The sequence below is a fragment of the Rutidosis leptorrhynchoides genome, chromosome 7, assembly GCF_046630445.1.
Source record: "Rutidosis leptorrhynchoides isolate AG116_Rl617_1_P2 chromosome 7, CSIRO_AGI_Rlap_v1, whole genome shotgun sequence".
Lineage (NCBI taxonomy): Eukaryota > Viridiplantae > Streptophyta > Magnoliopsida > Asterales > Asteraceae > Rutidosis > Rutidosis leptorrhynchoides.
In genome coordinates this window covers 311,211,181-311,237,461 of record NC_092339.1, presented here as the reverse complement: position 1 = coordinate 311,237,461, position 26,281 = coordinate 311,211,181, and the positions used below count along the sequence as shown (strand labels likewise).

Below are 26,281 nucleotides of genomic sequence, written 5' to 3'. Positions count from 1 at the left end.
GCATTACACTACATTTTACAGTTTAATGCTAGTTGTGACACACCAACGGCGATTTCTAGGAACGATGGTTCTTGATGGGATTGGATCGTGACCAATGTTTGAAACTGACGAATTTAATGTTTATCAAGTATAGAGTTGATCAGATAAAAAAAAGTTTGAATAGTCATTAGTTACTATTTATGTATTGTAAAATTTTAAAGGTAAAGGTACTAACAAGTTTTTATATGGCCCAGTGGGTTTCAAATATACTTGCAAAGCGTACAAAGTCGTATGGTTACATGGTCTATAAAGTTTCAAAATCCAAGGCCTAGTGGGCTTCAAGTACAACCGAACCCTTTCTCATTTTATAGGTTTATTCGGGCCAATAATTTTAATTATTTAATTAATTTTTATGCAATGTTTTAACAGGAAAAATCATGATAAACCGTTCATTGTAAATCGATCCGCTCGGTGCCTCGGTTTACTGGTTAATAGGTAACTTGAACCGCTTTCAAACTGTTTTTATTTATTTATCTTACGTTTTTGTTAGATGTATTAGAAATTACTAGTGTATATATACTAGTGAAATGACCCATGAAATCACGGGTTTGTTTAAAGAAACAGTTTAATGATACATCACAAGCCATCACCCAGCAACCAAATTTAACTCAGTCGAAAGAGTCATCTTATCAATACTTATTTGATAGTTCACAGGTAGTAAAACATCCATCTTTGCCAAGTATTCAAATCCATTTGGCAAAATCATTATCACAATGTCTCACATGATTCCCTCTGAAACTTCAAGCTCACCGTGAAATCTTCCTGACAAGCGCCTTGACCAGCACCACTCGAACATTCAGGTTTAGTCTGCCAAAACTGAACATTACTTGACTCACCTATTTCCACTACTAATATTGATGTTGCAATCAATGCCAGTTTTCACCAAATCAGTCCTTATGTTAATAATATTAGACCAAGTCCATACATGGGGTTAAGAAAATATGAACACAACTCCACATCCCTCCCACAAATGCTTTTTGCAACCCGAACCCAAAAAGCATCATTTTCAACCCGCAAAACGTCACCTCCATTTGGCCACTCGATAATACAAAATCAAAATCTAAAACATGGCATTAAGTGAAAGAAACAATGTACTTGTCATTTTATCGATAGTAACTATAACATGGCATCAAAATTTATATGCAAATTAAATCTATCTGTTTGACAACAATTTAATCTCATTAAGGAACTTTAACATAGCCAAATTTCACAAATACATAGTCCCTTTTAAACATCAGTGATCAAAGTTCTAATTAAGAAATTTTAAACGGCACACACACAAACAAAAATTAATACAAAGTATAATATTAACGCTAATAACAACAAACTTACCTTGCAACCCCTCTGTATTTTGATACATCTTTCGATAAACCACTGTTTCTCCTAATCATACTTGATTGTGTACTCCATGATGTCTAACTCTTTATCACCTGAAGCACAATCAAATTTCATTTGCACATCACACATAGAAAGAATAAAAATAATAATTTCATAAAAAGAAACACTTATCAAGTAGCAAATTTACATTTGAGGATCAAGTTTGGAGAAAGACTCTACATCATTATACTTAGTTAGAGACTTTTAAGAAATAGATGTGTAAAACTACATTGCTTTAATAAACAGTACGCTAGCCTGAACTAACATATACTCAGCCACATGTATCACAATAACTCATTGACCAATGGTTTATCACATTCTAAAAGCTACCGATTTTAACTTATTATCAAAACTGCCCATTACCCATTTAGCTACCCTATACTACTGATAAAAGAGAACAAAACAAAGTAAACGCTTTATTACCAGGAGCCCTATTTCCAAATAGGTTAACCTAACAACTTTCCTTTAACAATTCAAAGATCAAGATGCAAATTTGCGGTCAATAGCAGAAAGCATGGTAGTGAGTAGGTCTCGTGGTTCCCTGTTTCAATGGTTCCATCAAGCGAGGCTTTACAAAAATAGTTACTTAATATACCCAAATAAGTCATAGAAATTTTTAAGGATACTCACCATCATTCAAGTATGCGAACACATGTAAAAGTCATTGTTCCGTGGGTGACACTTTATTGTCAACCACGATTCCTGTTACAACGAAGATACATTTACATCCATAATTAGATTCAGAAAGTGATGTAGCATGTTTCCAAAGTCTACATAAACACCCTCTCACTTTCATTAAAATGCATTCGTATACTTAGAATGAATTATCGGGTTAAACGTTATCAGGAGATCCTGGCAAGAAGAATTTGGTGTGGTACCTCGCTCTTTTGTGCGATGATCACAAGAAACTTCGAGCACCATTTTTCATCGAGAAAATTGCAAGCCTGCACCGGTTAATGAAGATATACATATCAAAATTTAAGGTAAGTGAAAACAATTCAAGGAAATCAAAATAAAATAAAATAACTCAATGATCTGATCCAGCTCAATGTTTAGGACTTGATTGAATTGAGGCTCACAAACACCATCAAAATTGATCCTCAAATGTTTACATCCACCCCATAGATCTTTGCTTTTCACATGAGTTTATCTACATCATTTGGCCATCACCGATCCATCAATTCTTACCATAAGAACATATCATAACATAAATATATAACATAACTCATACCTTGTTAGATCTTCAAACCCGATTCAGCAAGGATTCATCATCATGTCAAAAGGCAAAAAGCATAAACGTATATACTAAGTAAAAAGATACACATGAAATAATACAAATAAAAAATAAAGCAAATGAAATAACAAACCTTATAAAAACATATGCAGAAATATATAAACACCTTAGCTTGTAGGTGATCAAACATACACGTTTCATGAACATCATTGGAAAATACCATGTACTCAAATAAATCGAATACTATAATGGAATTTTTTTTTCTAATTCACTTGACCAACTAATTTATGTATATATGTACAGAATGAATCTCAAAGGGTGTATCCTCGGATTCTTGGATACGAAGCCTCCGGGTAACAATCCAGAAAACTCTATCATGAAACATTTAATTAAAAAAAATCTATTAATCGCTGTTTGTTGACTATCATTATCAATATCTTCAAGGGTCACCATATCTCCTCTTAACAACCATCTTTTTGCATTTCCTGCAACCAATATAAACCCACCCATATTCCACCTCAAAAGAGTTTATTGTTGATAACACGACAACATACACTTGCTGCATCCAACCAATGGTATGTATTAATTATAGTTACACAGTTTTTAGAAGTGCTACATGTAATAATAACACTGATGTATTCATAATTTAATACTATTATTGAGTCAACAATCTCATCAATAGTCTTCCTTAAATCAAAATTATGAATTCAACACGAACAACGTGAACAATTTCGCTAGAAAGATAAAGAGGCAATTTATAATTCATACCACGTTCTCTTTTTGTCTCAGACATTTCATCGAACACCTTTCATGCACTCAATAATCACCATTTAACCCCTAACCTTTGGTACCTGTATAATATCCACGGAAGAGGTCTTTTAACTTCTTAATGTTTTGAGATCAACAACAGGTGTAGCAACCACATTAGAAGTGACAGAAACCGCACCCATTTTCTGCTTCTTCTTCATTGAAAACAATGAATGTATATATCAGCTGAAACCTGAAAATTTATCACCTGCTGTAAGTCATTTAACGTGTTAACATGTAACAATTGATGAAATTGAGTATTACATAGATATTTAATTAAAGAGTGTAACATATTAAACCTAAACACATGAAAATGGTTACTTTATTAAAACTAAAAGCATATGAGATTGAAAACGTGAAAAGAAGAAGATCATATGCAATCTTAGACAGTAAAAACACAGAAATTGGAGATTAGAAGTAATAACAACACATGAACCCTAAATTATTTGGAGAAAAAAAACCCTAAACTGAAAGGAAGAATAAGAGAAGCTGCTGATGATTCGTTAGGAAATACTAGTATGTAAATCTGAAAAAGAAACCCTAACCTGCAACGACGCTTTCTCTTCTAATCAAAGCGTCTTTTCTACGGTTGATCCGGTGGTTGAACCCGTGGTAAAACCCGTCCGACACGTATTGGGTCAATATCCTGCTCAACTTAGAAACATGTTTTCAGAACATTGGTTTTATGACTTTTATTATCAACCACAAGCCCACAAGTAGCTTACAAACATGAACCACCAATGCAAGATCACTAATTTGATGCCAAGTCAGCCAAATAAGATTCTGCATGGGCCCATATAGCAACTTAAACAACCAATCACAGCATTGTTTCTTCTACTCCTATCCTTGTAGATAAGCCCATTTTGCCTTACATTAACACCAACCATGTTTCTTCAAAATACAAATCTATACTGATCATTCCTCATTACCAATTCTTGAAGGCAACAACAATTTTATATTTTATATTTACATAAAAATAACAAATGGCTTCCACTGTTTGTGCATCTTCAGCCATTGCAGCTGCTGCTTTCTCTTCTCCAAGGTATTATATATATTTTCTATTTATTTTGCAATATTGTTTACATTTTTGTAATTTTATTATGCATCATAAAAAAAGAAATAATGCTTTGATTGGTTCGCGTCTTGATATCCTCACTAGCATCGTATCCTCGGAGGAATAGGGTGGTCATGGGGTAACCGGTTAGACCGAGTACAATATTACTCCTCCTGTGTAGCATGAACATAAAACCTTATATTAAAAGGAAAAAAAAAAAAAAAAAACAAAGTGAAAAATTCGGTTATTTTATCTAACGATAGCCTCAGGGCTGTCACACGCTAACACGTGTTGTACACAGTGGCGGAACTAGGATTTGTTCACCAGGGGCAAAAAAAAAAATTAAAACCGTAGCAATTTTTTTGGACAAAAAAATGAGGTTTTTGGGCAAATTATGAAGGTTTTGGGGCAAAAGTTGGAGAATTTTGGGCAAAATTCAAAGGTTTTGGGGCAAAATATGTTGATTTTGAGGCAAAAAAAAATCCACCGGGGGCAAAGTCTAAAAATCCAAAATTTTTACACTGAAAAAAAATCCAATGGGGGTGGGCGCCCCCCTGCCCCATGTATTTTCGCCACTGGTTGTACATCTGAATAACTATAACTATAACTGTTACCCTTGAAATACTAATTAAACTCCTATGTAGAATACTTTCTAGCATGTTATTCGCAGATTTAAGGGTTATCGTTAGAAAAATCCTATTTATATATTGGTAAATAAAGTTCATTGCTTACTTGCCTCCCACAAAACGATTTACTACTATTTATAAATAATTATATGAACTTGGGTGATGATTTTGTATATAGTTCACAAAAGAGTGGATCAATTGTTGGATCAACCAAGGCTTCATTTATTGGTGGCAAGAAACTGAGAGTTAGCAAGTTTGTTGCACCAACCGTTTCACGATCATTTAGCACCGTGTGTGTTGCAGCTGACCCAGATAGACCTATTTGGTTCCCAGGCAGCACCCCACCAGAATGGCTTGATGGAAGGTTCAATTTAATCAAATAATAATGAACTTAAATTTATTATTTATTAATTGTGCTTTTGTAATCCTAATGTTAAGATTTCATATTAACTTGCAGCCTACCAGGAGACTTCGGGTTCGATCCTCTTGGTCTAGGTAATTAAGCATCGTTTTATTATACCGTATTTGTCAACTGTTCAAATGGGTAAACTGATAAGGTTTTTTCAACAGGATCTGATCCCGAGACGTTGAAATGGAACGTACAAGCGGAACTAGTACACTGCAGATGGGCAATGTTAGGAGCAGCCGGCATCTTCATCCCCGAATTCCTAACAAAAATCGGAATCCTAAACACTCCTTCATGGTATACAGCTGGTGAACAAGAATACTTCACCGACAAAACCACATTATTCATCGTTGAGCTTATTTTCATCGGTTGGGCAGAGGGAAGAAGATGGGCTGACATCATCAAGCCCGGGTGTGTTAACACCGACCCCATCTTCCCTAACAACAAGCTAACTGGGACTGATGTAGGTTACCCTGGTGGACTATGGTTCGACCCACTTGGATATGGTAACACTTCACCTGCAAAACTTAAGGAACTGAGGACTAAAGAGATCAAGAATGGGAGATTGGCTATGTTAGCCGTTATGGGTGCATGGTTCCAAGCGATTTACACCGGTACTGGACCAATCGACAACTTGTTCGCTCACCTTGCTGACCCTGGTCACGCCACTATTTTTGCTGTAAGCCGGATCTTTTTTTTTTTTGTCTATGAAAATAATTCACATTTAATGAGTTTGAAGTTGCTAACATGTTGTATGGTTTATTTCAGGCATTCAAGGGCTAAACTAATAGCAAGAAAAAGGGTGAAAGGGTGATGGATTTAAAGAGGATTTAGCAAGTGATGTTTTTGTGTATTATTAGATAAAATGCATCTTATATCTCTACTGTAGAAAAGTTAATGCAATGTACAAATACCTTTTGGAACTCAAAAGTTGCATATGTAAGTTTGTGTGTCATATAACTGCTTAATTAACATGGATTTGCAAATCCTAATCAAGATAAGCACCATTATTCTAAAGATATTAGTCATGCTCTTTTAACGAGGTAACATTTTTCCCCGAAAAAATAAAAACTTTATAGATAACCAAGGATCTTTCAAAAAAATTGAAATAACCTATCAAGAAAACATACAAATCAAAGGCCCCAAGAAGCCTCGCAACTAGAAATCGAACGGATCGAGCAACCAAAAATTGACCAAAAATGCAATCAATAGGACCTAGGGATGGCATCGGGTCGGGTTTGGGTCGGGTTTATGTAATCCCGGACCCGAACCCGATTAAGAAACCCCGCCCGAAACCCATCGGGTCCCCATTAACTTACATACTATCGGGTTTCGGGTTTCCCCACGGGTAAACGGGTATACACGATTAGTCATTCTGTAATTATTTTTCAATAAATTACCAAATCAAAACATCAAAAAAATACTTAACTACTTCATGTTTAAAGTATTATAAAATATCACATACTAAAAGCTGATTGAAAAGTTTCTAAAATACTCAAATACACAAAGTATATAAAATATCACATCTCAAAAACTTGTTATATATGATTATATTGAATAAAATTATACCCGTTTTTTAAACAAATAAAAGATATTTTTCATACGTTAACAATATAATACTAATACTAAAATTTTACATAAAAATCATTATTAAAATTCTTCGGGCCGGGTATACGGGTATGCGTATCGGGTATACGGTTCGGGTAAACGGGTTTGTATACAAAACCTTACCCGAACCGGAACCCGGAATTTTTTTGTAACCATCTCCATACCCGGCCCATGACCCGACGGGCTCGGGTCAGACCCGGCCCAATTATAACGGATTTCGGGTTTCCCCATCGGGTACGGGTCATTTTGCCATCCCTAATAGGACCCAACTTACACTCCAAAACCACTCGGCAAAACCAAAACTAGCAAACAAACTTAAACACCTTAACGACATATATTATTTATTTATGTATTATGTATATTTGGTGTATCTTCCTATTAATGTTGTAGATTGTGCATATCACTAAAGATTAGCTAGTTTGTTATTCTTGTACTATATATAGGTTTATCAATGAACGACACACAATTAAGGTGTAATTTCTCATATCATTATGATATAGTCATTTTATAATCCACGTGCGAGGCACGTGCTCTTTCCCAGCTCAAGATGAAGTTAACGAAAAGTCAAAATTCGCTCAAGATAGTTAATAGGCGGGCAAATTAGTTCAGATGTCGTAACTGTAATTAGGTTAGGCGATATCTGTATTAATAGCTCGTGATTGTGGTAGATTAGTTCATGTTTTTCAGTTAACAGTTTTCCCTCTCTCAATTTGTAATCTCAATTCAACAAACTCAATTTGTAATAAATCTCAGATTCGTTTCTTTCTTTACGATTCCCAGATTATTGCACTTAGTTTCACGATCGATCTTAGATTCTGAAAGTATCTATCAAATTGGTATCAGAGCATAATCCTGCGACTACGATTGATCAATTTGACACAAGAAATCAACAATGGTGGCGACTACCAGAAGTGCGGATGACGTCAGCATGTTCGAGCAATTGCAAGCTTCTATGGCAGAAATTAGCAAAACAATGGCGGAGATGAGCAAGCAGATAGGCAACAATAACTCAAGAATCAATGGATTCTTAACTCAGCAACAATATTTGACTGATGAGCTGCAAAGAGTTAGAAATGGTGAAGGGGCTAGTAACAGAGGTTCACAAATCACCAGACTAACTAAATTGGAGTTCCCTAAGTTCGATGGTACTGATGTTAAAGAATGGTTGTATCGTTGCAATCAGTTCTTTGCAGTAGATAGGATTGATGAGGATGATAAAATTAGGATAGCTTCAATTCACTTGCAGAAAAAAGCCCTAACCTGGTACCAACAATTCATTAGGCAAAATGGAGAAGATGTGGATTGGAATTATTATCAAGAAGCAATACTCAAAAGATTCAGTCTAAGCATCCAAGATCCATTGGGTGAGCTCAAGAATCTTAGGCATACAGGATTGGTGCAGGTCTACAATGATGAGTTTGAAGCCCTTCTCAATAAGGTGGAGGTGAATGAAAAGCAAGCCATAAGTTTGTATGTGGCTGGCTTACAAAAAGAGATTGAAATGCCTGTGAGAATGTTCAGACCAAGAACCTTAGAGGATGCTATGTGCTTGGCTAAGATGCAAGAAGAAACACTAGCAGCTACTAGGAAAAGGTACAACCCAATATTACCTTTACCAAGGAGTAACAGCTACAGTAATAAAAGCTCATATGGTGGGTCTGGGGGTTCAAAAGTGGGGACAGCTGCTAATATCCCTAGTACCTTAGCTTTGACCAATACACCATACACCCTTAAAGTTACTGCAACTAGCAATAGAAGACAATTGACCCAAAAAGAAATTGAAGAAAAAAGAGCTAAACATCTGTGCTTCTATTGTGATGAAAAATATGTGCCAGGCCACAAATGTAGTGGTCAATTATATTCTTTGGAGGTATTAGGGCTAGTGAAGCAGACAATGATGAACCTGCTTTTGATTGCAATGATGAAATAATGTGGGAAGATGGGATAGAAAAGGATGAATGCACTCCAGTTATTTCTTTAAATGCTTTAAATGGTACACCACAAATTTCACTTAATGCTCTCAAAGGTGCAAATAGTTATCAACTTATGAGGGTTATGGGTCATATTAGAGATCATACTTTGGACATACTAATAGACTCTGGGAGTACCCATAATTTCTTGGATTTAGCAACTGCTACAACTAGGTTGTAAGCTTGAGGGAATTGATCCCATGTTGGTTTTGGTTCCAGGAGGTAGTAAACTGATGAGTACCAATCAATGTGAAAAGTTGACTTGGCAAATTTGTGGTCAAACTTTCACAAGTGATATGGTATTAATACCACTGGGTGGTAGTGAAATGGTTTTGGGTATACAGTGGTTAAAAACTTTGGGTGACATTGTGTGGAATTTTGAGAATTTGAAGATGACATTTCACTACATGGGGAAGAAGGTTGAATTAAAAGGCAAACAAAAGGTTGATGCTAAAGGTCAACATAAGTCAACTGCTCAGCTAAATGTAATGCATTTATGTGTGTATCCAGCTTCACTTTGGAGCATGGAAATGCAAGAAGGCAAAGCTGATGTTCAAGGTCAGACACCAGCATTCCAGTCATTACTGCACAAATATCAAGATATCTTTGTGGTGCCTACTCAGCTACCACCTAAGAGACCGTGTGACCACAAGATCTCACTCAAACCTGACACACAGCCTATCAATTTAAGACCCTACAGGCATTCTCCAACACAGAAGGATGCCATAGAAGATATGGTCAAAGAATTGTTAGATTCAGGGGTTATAAGGTCAAGTCAAAGTCCCTACTCATCTCCTATAGTGATGGTTAAGAAGAAGGATGGATCTTGGCGTATGTGTGTAGACTATAGGGAATTAAATAAGGACACCATCAAAGATAAGTTTCCTATTCCCTTGGTAGAAGAACTCATTGATGAATTGGGAGGGTCACAGATTTTTTCTAAGTTGGATTTGAGGTCAGGGTACCATCAAATAAGAATGCATGATCAAGATATAGAAAAAACTGCATTTAGGACTCATGAAGGGCACTATGAGTTCCTAGTAATGCCATTTGGGCTCACTAATGCACCTTCAACCTTCCAAGCTTTAATGAATGAAGTGTTTAAACCCTTTTTAAGAAAGTTCACCTTGGTTTTCTTTGATGACATCTTAGTATATAGTTCTAATCTGCAAGAGCATTTGAAACATTTGGAAATGGTGCTAAAGGTGATGCAGCAGCACCAGTTGTTTGCAAAAATGTCCAAGTGTGTCTTTGGTACTAATAAAGTTGAATACTTGGGTCACGTGATCTCAGATAAAGTGGTGTCTACTGATCCTAGTAAAATTGAAGCCATGGCTAATTGGCCCATGCCAATTAATTTGAAACAGTTGAGGGGGTTTCTTGGATTAACAGGGTATTACAGAAGATTTATCAAAGGCTATGCAAGTGTTAGTCAACCATTGACTAATTTACTCAAAAAGAATTCTTTTGTGTGGAATGAAGATGCTATTGTAGCATTCCAAGAGTTGAAACAAGCTATGCAACAAACCCCAGTTTTAGCTTTGCCAAACTTTGATAAACCTTTTATCATTGAAACTGATGCTTCAGGTACAGGGGTTGGTGCAGTGCTACAACAAGAAGGTCACCTCATTGCATATTTGAGTAAAACCTTATCCATTAGGCATCAATCAATGTCCACTTATGAGAAGGAGTTTTTAGCTATAATATTGGCATTAGATAGATGGAGAGGTTATTTGTTGGATAGGCATTTCATTATCAAAACAGACCACTTAAGCCTCAAGTACCTAATGGATCAAAGGATCTCAACTCCTACACAAATGAAATGGATGCCAAAGTTAATGGGATTTGATTATGAGATCATGTATAAGAGTGGCAAAGAAAATATAGCAGCTGATGCATTATCAAGGGTTGAGGGGTGTGGTCAATTATTTTCTTTACAAGCTACAACAATTCAAAGTTACTTGGTGGATAGAATTAAAGTCAGTGTTGACCAGGATGTGGACCTACAAAATTTCATACAACAATTGCAATTGGGAAATGTGAAGTCAAAGCACTATACCTTGAAAGATGGCCTACTGTTTAGGAAGGGAAAAATGGTGGTGGGGTGTAACAGTGAATTAAGGCAGCAGTTGCTTCAACATTTTCACTCAGACTCAGTTGGTGGGCATTCAGGTATTGTCACATCCACAAAGAAAATTGGAGCTTGTTTTTATTGAAAAAAATGAGGAAACATATGCAACAACATGTGACTACATGTACTATTTGTCAAAGAAATAAAGCTGATTTGGCAAGGTCACCAGGGCTTTTGCAGCCTTTACCTATTCCAACACAGGTATGGATGGAAATCTCTATGGATTTTATTGAGGGTCTGCCCTTATCCAATGGAAAATCTGCAATAATGGTGGTAGTAGATAGATTAAGCAAGTATGGGCATTTTATAGCCTTGACCCATCCATTTACAGCTGCCCAAATTGCTAATGTTTTCATGGACAACATCTATAAATTGCATGGGTTACCAAAAATCATCATTAGTGATAGAGATAAGGTGTTCACTAGTGTCTTTTGGAAGGAACTATTCAAGATTTTACATGTGAGCCTGCATATGTCAACAGCTTACCATCCACAAACGGATGGTCAAACAGAAGTAGTCAACAGATGTGTGGAATGCTTTTTGAGGTGTATGACTGGTGAAAAACCAAAAGAGTGGGTCAAATGGCTGCCATTAGCTGAGTATTGGTATAACACTACATTCCATACTGCCATTCAAACAACACCTTTTGAAATAGTCTATGGTCAACAACCCAATACACCAATCACTTATGCTCAGGGTACAAGTAGAGTTGAAGCTGTAGACAGATCATTACAAGCTAGAGAGGAAGCAATTAAAATTCTTCAATATCATATTCAAAGAGCACAAGCTAGAATGAAACACTATGCTGATTTGAAAAGGTCTGACAGAGAGTTCAATGTAGGGGATTGGGTTTATTTGAATTTGCAACCCTACAGGCAAAATTCCGTGAGAAAAGCTACATTTCACAAGTTATCTTCAAAGTACTATGGACCATTCTTAATTGTATCAAAGGTTGGTGCAGTAGCTTATAAGCTGGATCTGCCAGCTAATGCACGAATACATCCTACATTTCATGTTTCTCAGCTCAAACTGCATAAAGGGTCCATTCCTACAGCAATGGGTACCCTACCTCACATGGATCCAGATGGGTTACTAGCTGTAGCTCCTTTGAAGGTGTTGGATAGGAAAATGGTGAAAAAAGACAATAGAGCTGTGATTTATGTTCTCGTTCAGTGGCAGATGGGAAGTGTTGAAGATGCAACTTGGGAACTTGCAGAGGATATCGCCAATCATTTCCCAGAGTTTGATTTTGCTATTCACCATTCTTGAGGTCAAGAATGTTTTGAAGAGAAAGGGATTGATATAGTCATTTTATAATCCACGTGCGAGGCACGTGCTCTTTCCCAGCTCAAGATGAAGTCAACGAAAAGTCAAAATTCGCTCAAGATAGTTAATAGGCGGGCAAATTAGTTCAAATGTCGTAACTGTAATTAGGTTAGGCGATATCTGTATTAATAGCTCGTGATTGTGGTAGATTAGTTCATGTTTTTCAGTTAACAGTTTTCCCTCTCTCAATTTGTAATCTCAATTCAACAAACTCAATTTGTAATAAATCTCAGATTCGTTTCTTTCTTTACGATTCCCAGATTATTGCAATTACTTTCATGATCGATCTTAGATTCTGAAAGTATCTATCACATTATATGGTATCATTCAGGAAAAATCCCTAAACCCCTCGTTTTCTTCTTCTATTATTTTCTTCATTCGATCTCCATGGCAATAGGCGATACCAGCTCCTCCAATGACAACACCGATTCCCCTCTTCCCTTAGCCACCATTCTCCATATGTTAACAATCAAACTTTCATCTAATAACTATCTCTTATGACACAAACAAATGGTTCCTTTGCTTGCTTATCAACGACACACGGGTTATGTTGATGGTACGATCCCAGAACCCTCCTCCACTAATGCAGATGGCACTCCTAATCCGGTTTATGCTTCGTGGGTTGCTGGTGACCAGCGGGCTCTTATACTCCTTCAATCATCACTGACTGAAGAAGCTATGGCTGAGACTCTCGGTCACTCAACTTCTCGTGCAGTTTGGCTTGCTCTTGAAGCCACCTATCGTCACCACTCGCTGGAACACACCCACACTCTTCGTGATTCTCTTCGCCATCTCAAGAAAGGTACCACCACCGTTTCAGATTTCTCAAAGAAGTTTAAGGGTATTTGTGATCAACTACAAGCTATTGGTCAACCACTTGCAGAAGATGATAAAATACACTGGTTCTTATGCGGTCTTGGTCCGTCCTTTGAAACTTTTTCAACTACACAACGACTCCTTGCTACTAAGCCTAAGTTTCGCGATTTAATCTCACAGGCCGAGAGCCATGAGCTGTTTTTGCAGGCTGTTTCGGACACACCTGCTGCTGCTCCAGTGGCATTTAATGCCGCAACTTCAGCCCCTCATTCTGGCTCTTCTCGTGGCCGTGTTACTGTTATGATAATTTGCCTAGCACACCCACACCAGCGGAAGCGAGGATATAATTTGTTTGAGACAAACTTGCAAGAAATAATAGAAAGCAAATAAAGTAACTGATAACACGACGATTTAACGTGGTTTGGCAAACCCTGCCTACATCCACCCTAAGAGTCTCCTTTATTCTTATAATATAAAAGAACCAGGTACAAGAAAAAGTACACTATGAGTTAAACCCAAACCCAAGCCCCTTAGATTTTAGTATAAAATCTAAGTTTCTCGTACACTCTTTTACACTCCTTACAAGAATAAAACTTTCGTCCTCACAAAGAAGGGTTCCCGTTGATGTTACTGATCAACTCCCTATCTACTTTGTGATACCCTCACAAATAAACACACTCCGTTGATAAACCCTATCAACTATGTTTTTCTTTGTGATTACATTTTTGTGGATGATATTCACCTTCTACATGAAACACCTATTTATAATGAAGCATCCTTGTGTGAATACTACATGTGAAAATAATACCAACAAATGTAGCACAACTATTCCTTTTCCAACTTCATATTTTTCACATGTATTTCATGCAATTCCATTTCCAAATAAATGTTAGTCATCCAAATTGGACTACCGTCCAACAATCTCCACCTTGACGAACATTTATCTTCTTCGTCACCGAAAAATACTTACACCAAGTATTTTCACCATTGACCTCCTTATCCCCGCTACACACACCTTGAATCACCTTGATCCTGAACCTGATTCAAATAAAACCGGCCAAAAACCATGTGCAGCTGACCCCTTCAACTTACCTAGTTGACACCAGAGAGGAGTCTCGAATCGCCTCTCCCACCACAGTAGGATTTTCCTTCTCACCATCGTCTACCTTGGTCAAACATGTCCCAACATGTTCCCGACCTGTTTCCCGCGTGCACGCTTTCAAAACCTTCGAGACATGAGTACATTTTGTACTCACCACCAGACGATATAAACCCTCATACTTCTCTCCCTTCATCAGGACCTTCACGCCACGTGTGATTTTCATAACTCCACCTACGGCCTAATAGCCGTATCCTTGAGAATCCAACACGCATAAGGAAATTAGATTCTTGCACATCCTTGGTGTGTACGCCACACCACCAAGAGCATAAGCAGCTCCGTGAAACAATTTTATTTTCACCATGCAAACACCCTCAACATCACATGTTGAACCATCACCTAAAGTCAGCACCCCGCTTTCTTTAACATTAGCTTATCAATAGAAGCTTCCTTGGAACACACATGCATAGTACAACCAGAATCTAAAATCCATTCATCTTGAGCAAAAGTAGAACTTTTGGAGATTGTGAGAATATCTCCCACCCGGTACAATAACTGCTACTGCAGCTGATGAACCCCCAGATTTACCTTCACCATTCCTCCAGAGTGGACAGGACTGTCCGTAGTCACCCCACTCATGTCATTTGAAGCACTAGATACCCTTCACGCCGTCTTCTGATCTAGACCTACTGTTATCGCTAGATCTCTTCTCGGCAAACCTTCCCCTTCCATGACCAACCATAGCAAACCCATGCTCAAAACGGTCATCGGATCTTCGTCTCCTATCTTGTGATAAGATTACCGGTACTACCTCCTCCATCTTTACATTAGCATTTCCGTAAAGAACAGTGGTGACCATAATATCATACGAACTGGGAAGAGAGGCAAGAAGAATAAGGGTCTTATCTTCTTCCTCAATATAAACCTCAACTTATTCAAGTTGATTAACCAGACCATTAAACACATCCATGTGTTCAATAATATACCAATCGTCATCCGCCATCTCAAATGGCTCCACCTTAAATTGCATACCGCCATTTCTCGCCATCTCCAAACAAAAAACTATCCGAAACACCTGGATACGCTCTGATACCACTTGTTATGACAATTTGCCTAGCACACCCACACCAGCGGAAGCGAGGATATAATTTGTTTGAGACAAACTTGCAAGAAATAATAGAAAGCAAATAAAGTAACTGATAACACGACGATTTAACGTGGTTCGGCAAACCCTGCCTACATCCACCCCAAGTCTCTCCTTTATTCTTATAATATAAAAGAACCCGGTACAAGAAAAAGTACACTATGAGTTAAACCCAAACCCAAGCCCCTTAGATTTTAGTATAAAATCTAAGTTTCTCGTACACTCTTTTACACTCCTTACAAGAATAAAACTTTCGTCCTCACAAATAAGGGTTCCCGTTGATGTTACTGATCAACTCCCTATCTACTTTGTGATACCCTCACAAATAAACACACTCCGTTAATAAACCCTATCAACTATGTTTTTCTTTGTGATTACATTTTTGTGGATGATATTCACCTTCTACATGAAACACCTATTTATAATGAAGCATCCTTGTGTGAATACTACATGTGAAAACAATATCAACAAATGTAGCACAACTATTCCTTTTCCAACTTCATATTTTTCACATGTATTTCATGCAATTCCATTTCTAAATAAATGTTAGTCATCCAAATTGGACTACCGTCCAATAGTTACTTATAGCAATCGAGGTTCTTTTTCTCGCGGTCATGGCCGTGGTAATTTCAACAACCGTCGTGTTCCTCATTGTCAGTTGTGTAGACAGAATGGCCATTATGCAAACTTATGTCCGGATCTTCAAAAGTTTGCTCGTCCCTCTTCTCCCGCAAGTACTATTGATGCAAATCTTGCGGAGGCCTTCCATGCTAAATGCAACACCACCCCTGATTGGTTTGTTGATACAGGTGCATCGGATTATATGACATCACATGCTTCTCAACTTGATGCGTCCACCCCTTACACTGGTAACGACTCGGTCTCCTTTGCCAATGGAAAAAATTCTCTTATTACTCGTATTGGCAAGCTGACCTTATCTCCGCACATTAATTTACTAGATGTTTTAGTGGTTCCACAAATTAAAAAGAACTTGCTTTCTGTTAGCAAATTAACTCATGATAATCAAGTTGATGTCTTATTTTCTGATCAAATGTTTTTTATTCAGAATCTTCTCTCCAAGGAAACTCTCGCTCAAGGAAGACGTAGAAACGGATTATATGTTATAGAGCGAAGTCAACATGCTTTTTTGGCCAAGCTCTCTTCTAAACGCATTCAAACTTCTTTTGATTTATGGCACAATAGATTAGGACATGTGTCTTGTGATATTATTTCTGTTTCAAATAAGGACGGTTGTTTGTCCATTACTTCAGTTTTACCAAATCCTAGCTTATGTTCTTCTTGCCAATTAGCAAAAAGTAAACGTTTATCTTTTGATATTAATTTAAAGCGTTCATTACATGTTTTGGATTTGGTTCATTGTGATTTATGGGGCCCCTCTCCTGTTGTTTCGGTTGATGGTTATCATTATTATGCCATTTTTATTGATGATCATTCTAGGTTCACATGGTTTTATCCATTGAAGTCTAAATCTGAGTTTGCTAACGTATTTGCAGCTTTTCTTGCATTAGTTCAAACTCAGTTCTCATGTAATATCAATATTTTTCAGTCAGATGGTGGTACATAATTCACAAACCATGTTGTTCGCGATATGTTGCTCAAAAATGGCACTCATGATCAGCTTTCTTGCCCACACACGCCTCAACAAAATGGTCGTGCCGAAAGAAAACATCGGCATGTTACTGAAACTGGTTTGGCTCTCAGGTTCAATGCTCATGTGCCGGTAATTTATTGGACTCATGCTTTTAGCTCCACTGTTTATATTATTAATCATCTCCCTACGAAGGTTCTTGATTTTAAATCACCTTATGAGCTTCTCTTCTCAGACAAGCCGAATTATGGGAATTTCTGTGTTTTTGGATGTTGTGTATTCCCATATCTTCGGGACTATTCTTCTCACAAGCTTGCTCCATGAAGTGCTCCTTGTGTTTTCATTGGCTATAGCACTCGTTATAAGGGATATCAATGCCTCGATTTGTCCACAGGTCGCATTTATACTACCCGTCATGCTCAGTTTGAAGAATCGGTATTTCCATTCAAAGGCCAATCATCCACTGCCACTCCTCTTCTTTCTACTTATTGTATTATCCTTTGCCAGTTACTTCATTTTCATTACCTGTGCTGTCTTCTGCTCCTACAACACAAGTCAATCCTCCTTGTGACTTGTGTGATATTTCGATTCCAATAGCCTCTGCTGCACCTTCAGCTTCTGCTGCTCCTTCGGTTTCAGCAGACTCGGCACCAACAGATTCTGTTACAGCAACACATGTTGTCCCCTCGTTTCAAAAATCACCTCAACCTGTTGATACCACAACTTTCGTACAGTCCACTCACCCTATGCGGACTCGCTTCAAGAGTGGTATTTTTAAACCAAGACACTTTGCGGATCTATCTCACCTTAATTCCTCTTCTGTGCATCATGCACTTTTCACAGCCAAAGAGCCAAGAGGATTCAAATCCACTGCTAAAGATCCGAAATGGTTCGATGCTATGTGTGATGAAATGAGGGCCTTGCAACTTAATGCTACTTGGGATTTAGTTCCTCGACCCGTGCAATCGAATATTGTTGGATCGAAGTGGGTATTTCGGAAAAAATTCTTAGCCGATGGTTCTGTTGATAAATATAAAGCACGATTAGTAGCACAGGGTTTTACACAAGTTCCAGGTGTTGATTACTCTACTACCTTTAGCCCAGTTGTTAAAGCTTCTACTGTTCGTGTTATACTTTCCTTGGCAGTATTGAATAAATGGCCATTTCATCAACTCGATGTAAAGAATCTTTCCTGAATGGTAATTTATCTGAAGTTGTTTACATGGAGCAACCTCCCGGTTTTGTGGACACTCATTTTCCGAATCATGTTTGTCGGTTAAAACGGGCATTATATGGTTTGAAACAAGCTCCCAGGGCTTGGTTTCAACGCTTGAGTTCGTTCCTTGTTAGTCTTGGATTCACTTGCAGTCGAGCCGACACTTCTTTATTCGTTTTTAAAAAGGATTCAAATATCCTTTATCTATTACTGTATGTAGATGACATCATTCTCACAGGTAACAATGCATCTATGGTTCATAAGTTTATCACTCGGTTAAATAAGGAGTTCTTAATCACTGATCTCGGGAAGCTTAATTAATTTCTTGGCCTTGAAGTTTCATATCATGACTCTGGTATCTTCCTTAGTCAATCTAAGTATGCTCATGACACACTTGCACGTGCTCGACTTTTGGATGCAAAACCAGTTGCTACGCCCTTATCCACGTCTACTTATCTTACCTCTCAAGGCAAGCCGTATTCTGATGCCACTCAGTATCGTTCCTTAGTTGGAGCTCTTCAGTATCTTACTATTACTCGTCCTGATCTCTCCTATGCGGTAAATCAGGTAAGCCAGTTCCTTCATGCTCCTACTATTGATCATTTTCAAGCTGTTAAACGGATACTCAGATATGTTAAAGGTACCTTGGCCTATGGTCTTTTGTTTCTTCATGCCTCGGCTCCAAATGTTATGGGTTATTCTGATGCAGATTGGGCTCGTTGTATTGAGACTCGTAGATCCACTTACGGTTATTCCATTTTTTTGGGTGGAAATCTTGTTTCCTGGAGTGCTAAGAAGCAACCCACCGTTGCTCGGTCTAGTTGTGAGTCTGAATATCGGGCTATGGCTAATACTGCTGCGGAGATTTTATGGCTTACTCATTTTCTTCGAGAATTGCATATTTTACCTCATGGCCGTCCTACTCTATTATGTGACAATCGTAGTGCTATTTTCTTAAGCCAAAATCCGATTTCTCATAAGCGTGCAAAGCATATTGACATTGACTACCACTTTGTTCGCGAATTGGTGCTCTCTGGGAAACTGCACATCAAATACGTGTCTACTCATCTTTAACTAGCTGATATATTCACCAAAAGCCTTACCCGACCACTTTTTGAGGAATTTCGATCCAAGCTTCGAGTTGGTCCTCCACCCTCTTCGCTTGTGGGGGGTAACGACATATATTATTTATTTATGTATATTTGGTGTATCTTCCTATTAATGTTGTAGATTGTGCATATCACTAAAGATTAGCTAGTTTGTTATTCTTGTACTATATATAGGTTTATCAATGAACGACACATAATTAAGGTGTAAATTCAACTAAACAAACCTAATTAACTAACCACCATAACACAAACAAAAGGAAGCAAAAACAAAAGAGGATCACGACAATCCAAGCTTGTCCGCTTTTAACTTCGACCTGATGAGCTTGCCTATTTTTAAGTAAATATGATCTTGTATTGAATATGAAAGTGTTTAATACAATTGTATTGTGTTTACTACATCAAATGACAGGTTCTTTTATACACTTTATGTTCTAACAGCTAATTCTATTACAAGGAATGGCTTCAAGTCACTTTTAGAACCTCCTTGGTAAATATGAAAATATGCTGTTGTGTAGCCTACACCAATCAGTTGAATACTTGAATTTATGCAGTCTTGTGATCACCTTTTTAGGGATATGATGAAGTGGACCACTTCTGATCCCAAAGTCAACTTACCTAAAATGGTATGTTGACCTTTTGTTGACTTATTCTAACACTCCCCCTCAAGTTGAATAGTGGTGTTTCCAATATTCAACTTGCCAAGAACGTCGCTGAAGATTCTTCCGTTGACAGATTTGGTGAGGATATCTGCTAGTTGATCTTCTGATCTAATTGATGAAAGAGATATAATTTCAGCATCTAACTTTTCTCTAATGAAATGTCTGTCGATTTCAACATGCTTTGTCCTGTCGTGTTGTACTGGATTTTCTGAGATAGCAATGGCGGCTTCGTTGTCGCATAAGATTTGAATTGCTTCTTTTGGGGGAAAACCAATTTCTGTTAAAAGTTTTCAAATCCATGGCGCTTCAACTACTCCCTTTGCTATTTCTCTAAATTCTGATTCAGCACTTGATAGAGCAACGACATTTTGTTTCTTGCTTCTCCATGCCACTAATTTTCTTTCGACTATTGAAAAGAAGCCGGATGTTGACTTTCAATCACCTTTTTCTTCAGCCCAGCTTGCATCAGTATATATTTATGTTTCTAGATGCCCATTTTTCCTAAATATGACTCCATGACCTGGTGTTTTCTTTAGATATCAGATAATCCTCATTGCAGCTTCCAAATGATGAACCTGTGACTGGTGCATGAATTGACTTACAACTCCTACCGCAGGTTCTATATTTGGTTGAGTGTGATCAAGGTAAATGAGCTTTCTCACTATCCTTTGGTATTGCCCATTATCTACTAGCTCAGCATCATCTTCCATAAGTAGCTTTTGATTTAGAATCATTGGAGTCTCGACTAGTGTGCAATCAATCATCTCTGTCTCTGCAAGAAGATCAAGAATATATTTCTTTTGAAAAATAAATATTCCCCGTTGGTATCTTAATACTTCAATTCCCAAGAAGTATTTAAGTTTGCCTAAATCTTTCATTTCAAATTCTTTAAATAAGTTTATTTTTAAGTTAGAAATTTCCTCTTTATCATTTCCTGTTATTATCATATCATCAACATAAATGATTAAACATGTAATTAACTTTCTTTTTTGTTTAAAAAAGAGAGTGTGATCCGAGTTACTTTATTTGAAGTCTTGATTTTTCATAAATAATGTAAATCTCCTAAACCAAGCCCGCGGAAGATTGTTTTAGCCCATATAAAGATTTTTTAAGTCGACAAACTTCCTATCATTGAAGTTTCTCGCAAACCCTAGTGGAGCATCCATATAAACTTCTTCTTTTAATTCACCATGGAGAAAAGCATTCTTCACATCAAATTGGTAAAGTGGCCATTCTTCATTTGCAGCAATCAAGAATAGAATTATGATGGTATCAATTTTTGCAACCGGAGAAAATGTCTCAGAATAATCTATCCCATAGATTTGAGTATATCCTTTGGCGACTAGACGAGCTTTATATCGTTCGATGGTGCCATCTGGTTTGCGTTTTATTGTAAATACCCATCGGCATCCTACAGGTTTTTTTCCTTGAGGTATAACACATTTATCCCATGTTTCATTTTTCTTGAGTGCTTCTGTTTCCTCTTCCATAGCCTTTCTCCATTTTTTAGATTTCATAGCTTGATCAACGGTTGTTGGAGCTTCTTCAGAATATAAGGCGGAGTTAAACTTTTGAGCTTCACTAGATAGGTTTCCTTGTGCTATATTAGCAATAGGATACCTTGATCTTTGATCTTCTCTTTTTGGGGAGTATTTTTTTGGTGGAATATCTCTATACCCTTTGTGGTAGCACATATCTTTCAGTTGTTTCAGCGAAAGTTGAATTATTATTAGGTGGTGTATCGTGGGGTTGACTGTTTTGTTCTCCTTGTTCATTATTTGAGGAGATTTCACTTGGTTCAATGTTTGGTGAATCGGGACCAGGACTTGGTGATTCGGGATCGGGATTTAATATTTAGATATTTTTGGGATTGGGTGTTAATGTTTGAACGTTTTTAGGTGTACGCATCCAATTTATCCAACTGAGAGTGTTATTATCCTCTTTCTCCCCCTCACTCGTGAGTTGTGTTATAAAAATACTCGATTTCTAAAAAGTCGCAATTCATTGTAATGAAGATATAGCGTTTCCGAGGACTATAACACCGATACCCTTTTTGGTTTATGCCATAACCAACCATAACACATTTTTCGGCACACAGATCAAGTTTGGTACGTTCAGTTTTTGGAATGTGAATAAACACAGAGCACCCAAATATTCGTGGTTCAATGCTCAATGAGGTTGGTAGAGTATGAAATTGAGATATGGTATCACTCGGAGTTTTTGTACCCAAAACCTTGGTAGGTAGACGGTTAATAAGATAGGTAGCGGACGCAAGAGCTTCAGGCCAAAAACTCTTTGGGACTTTAGATTCAATTAATAAGGCTTCTGTCATTTCTAAAAGTAATCAATTTTTCTGCTCAGCTACTCCGTTTTGTTCGGGAGTATGAGCACAAGATGTTTGGTGAATAATTCCATTTTTTCGCAAAACAGTTTCATGGAGGTATTGACAAACTCACCTCCATTATCAGATCTCAAGATTTGCATATTTTTATTAAATTGAGTTTGTATCATTTTATATAGGGTTAAGGCTACTCAAGGGTCATATACTTTTCTATTTGTCCCGATGTAGGCCATATACCCTGAAAAATACTAATGTAGGCTTTATACTTTCAAGAAACCTGTTAATATAAACTAAAATAACTTGTTAACCTGTTCATCATGAGTTTTACAGATCCAAGCATCACTTTTTCTTGTTCTTTGATTCATCGATTTACAAGCTTAGAGTTCAATTAAATCAGTGAGTTAACTTCATTAAACATAGATAAATCTTCATACATTCACTCGTTCATATACATTCTCTTAACTGAAAACTTGTCACCGATTTGTGCTAACATCAATTTAATGATTAAACATCAAATTGAGCCTAGATTAGTGATATAAAATCAACACTGAATGTTTGTGATACATCAGAATTGAATTACAACAACAGATTTTCAGTTTTTTTATCCGTGTTCATCCTTAACTGAAAAACATCACCAATTTGGCCTTCGGATTACTTCAGCTACATTTATCGAAATGTAAAAAAGTATAGATGTTCGAAATCCATTCATGATGCTCTCTGCAAATTATGAGATTCTAATTTGAAGAATTGATCTCGAATTTTGAAGTCAAAGTTCAGAGTAAAAAGTCAAACGAAAATTCATGAATTAAATTCGGAGTCTCAATGATGTTTCAGGTTTGAATTATGAAAGACGGGTATTATAAATTGCATTTAGAACAATTTTTGTGAAGACAGCAATATCTAAAACATGCTGAATCTCAAAATCAAATTTGAATGGAAGTCATGAACTCCGTGACTGTTCTTCGCACAAAGTTCAAATTCAGAGGTGTTTTTAAAAGAATTAGTTACATATTCATGTTTAAAATGAATCTATGAATCATGTGTAATCAGTTATTTTGGAAAAATATCTGTCATCGATGAACATAGTCGGACAGAAGAATGGATTTGTTTCTGCCGGATTTTTCTGTTGAATATGAAGATGAAGATGAAGATGACCTTGTTAACAAGTAACCGGTCACCTTTTGTTTACATTAGAACACTTTTTCAAAGTACATAACCTACGATAGTATTTTTCTAGGTATATGGCCTACATCGGGACAAATAAAAAAGTATATGACCCTTAAGTAGCCTTAACCCTTTTATATAAGTGAGAGAATTTTTCATAAACTTATGATTTGTGTGTTAAGAAATAAATCCATTTCATTCTTGTATGATCATCAATAAATAAAACAAAATACCGCAAATTTTTCCCCCCAATAACTGTCGCTGGGCCCTACACATCGGAATGAATTAAAGTAAGCGGTACATCTTTCCTAGTATTACTAGGTTTAAAAGTACTACGGTGGCTTTTCGCCAAAATACAGGTTTCACAATTTAAAACAACATTTGACGGAAACAAAGCATGTAAATATCCGGCTGACGAATGAGCTAATCTTCTATGCCAAAACCAGGCTTCTTGCATAGGTGTTCCGTGAGCAAGTGACACGGTGTCTTGTTGAGAAACCTCGTCAACATAATATAACCCCCTTTTTCAATGCTACGTCCAATCAACAGTCCTGTCCGAATGTCCTGCAAGATGCAGAAACTCGGATACATCAGGACTTTATAGTTTAATTCTTTCGTAACATGACTTACCGATAACAGCTTATGAGATAAAGCTGGAATATATAGACAATTAGGTAATTTAATAGTTAGTGAGATTTCAATAGTACCTCCACTTTTAACTTGAACAATTTTCCCGTTAGCTGTTTGAATCTTATTTTTCCTAGGTTTTGTTTTAAAAATAATATCTTTTTCATCGAATGTCATAGTATCCGTTGCCCCACAATCAAATATCCAGGACTTAGACTTAAAATCATTTGAGATAAGGTTTGCTTCGGTAGGGTCTTTTTGTACTTTACTTAAGACAGAATATTTGTTTTGACAAAAAATAGGTTTGGACTTATTTAATATATTAGTTTCACAATTAGTTACAAGTTTTGGCCCATAATTGAATTTAATCTAATCTGGCCTATTAATATTTTTAAAATTGTTAGTCCAGCCCATTGTAGGGTTTTTATTGGGTCCAGTCCACTTAGGTTTAACCCAGTCCGTCCTATTATTAACCCAATTAACCTTAACCCTAGATCTTATATCAAGTTTATGTGGCCACTTAGTATCTGGCGTGTTTTTCTTATCCCTAAATTGGATATCTGATATTCTTTTATTCCCAAAAGACGTACGCTTATCATCTCTAGATGGTGATACAGTAACCTTAGAAGTAACAGTATCTCTCTTTATATTTTCTATGTCTGTAAAAAAGAGATAAAGTGTTTAAGCGTACCAGTGGTTGCAGGAGTGGTTGTAAGACCACCGAAACCTTGATCGACGGTGGTGGTTGGCTCGTTTACCACTGCTACTGCTGCCGCCTTGACTGGCTTCGTCCACCACTCTAGATACCCCTTTAATCTGAAGCATCGATCTTTGGTGTGTCTTGATTTTCCACACTCATCACACTTTAACTTTGATTTGTCATTTTTTTGATTGTTTTGATTGGTTAGATGAAATTGGGGTCTTTTGCCGTCATTTGCAACTAAACCAGTTGCAATATCTTGACTTGTTGAAGGATCACCCAATGATAACCCTAGAATCTGTCTATGAGCTTTCTCCTTTCGCACTACAGCATATGCCTCCTCCGCCGTTGGTAACGAAGTTAACCGGAGGATTTCTCTCTTGATTGAATCATACTTTTTGTCTAGTGCATTTAAAAATTGAAAGAGTTTTTGTTCAGCTCGAATTTTGTTGTATCTTGTGATGTCCGCTTCACTTTCCATGGATTTTGGATCCTTGATTTCGATGTCCCCCCAAATGCCTTGCATCCGTATCCAAAGTTCCTCAAGATTCATGTTGCGTTGCTTGATTTCAGTGGCTTTGACATACAAATCATATATTTGTAGCTTGTCACCACCACTGCTATATGTTGTGATTAAAGCATCCCACAACAGTTTAGCTATTGCAAAGGATGTTAAGTTGCTGGCCAAGTTTGGTTCAATGTTTTGAATCAACCATGAGAACACAATTAAGTCTTCTTGTTCCCATTGTTCATATGTTTCATGGCTGTTTCAGGTGGGTTTGTGGTCAAATGAGCAAGGAGAGCCTTGGACTTGCCTCCAATGGCTACCCTCATCATTCTTGACCAAAGTGAATAGTTTGAACGATTTTGATTCAAACTAAATCTTTGTGTATCTGAGATTTTCGGTTGTTGGAAACTCATATTGTTAAGATCATCAATTTGGCTATGGTGTGCTGCCGCCTTCATTAGGCATGGTAGCCATTCAAAACAAACTGGTAAATGATTGAGATTAAAAAGTGTGTATGCTATGATCCCAGATCATCAACACCGCTCTGATACCATCTTTTTTGAGACGACCCGTCCTAATTCATAAGGACGAATACAATAACATATGATTACATTGCAAGGTATTTGACCTCTATATGATACATTTTACAAACATTGCATTCGTTTTAAAAGACAAATTTTCATTACTTTGAAAGTTGACAGGCATGCATAC

At 37.1% G+C, this 26,281-nt stretch overlaps 2 protein-coding genes across 2 annotated transcripts; one reads left to right on the top strand and one right to left on the bottom strand.

Moving 5' to 3' along the window:
- Positions 1-4,342: 4,342 nt before the first annotated feature.
- On the top strand, positions 4,343-6,564 carry LOC139856839 (chlorophyll a-b binding protein, chloroplastic-like). The gene is made up of 5 exons (XM_071845549.1): positions 4,343-4,499; positions 5,316-5,501; positions 5,595-5,632; positions 5,708-6,222; positions 6,312-6,564. Exons 1-5 carry the CDS (start codon positions 4,441-4,443, stop codon positions 6,324-6,326), a joined length of 813 nt encoding a protein of 270 aa, XP_071701650.1. The 5' UTR covers positions 4,343-4,440; the 3' UTR covers positions 6,327-6,564.
- Positions 6,565-20,769: 14,205 nt separating this feature from the next.
- LOC139860160 (uncharacterized mitochondrial protein AtMg00810-like) lies at positions 20,770-21,108 on the bottom strand. Its single transcript, XM_071848933.1, has one exon. The coding sequence runs from the start codon at positions 21,106-21,108 to the stop codon at positions 20,770-20,772; it is 339 nt and encodes a 112-aa protein (XP_071705034.1).
- Between the last annotated feature and the right edge of the window lie 5,173 nt (positions 21,109-26,281).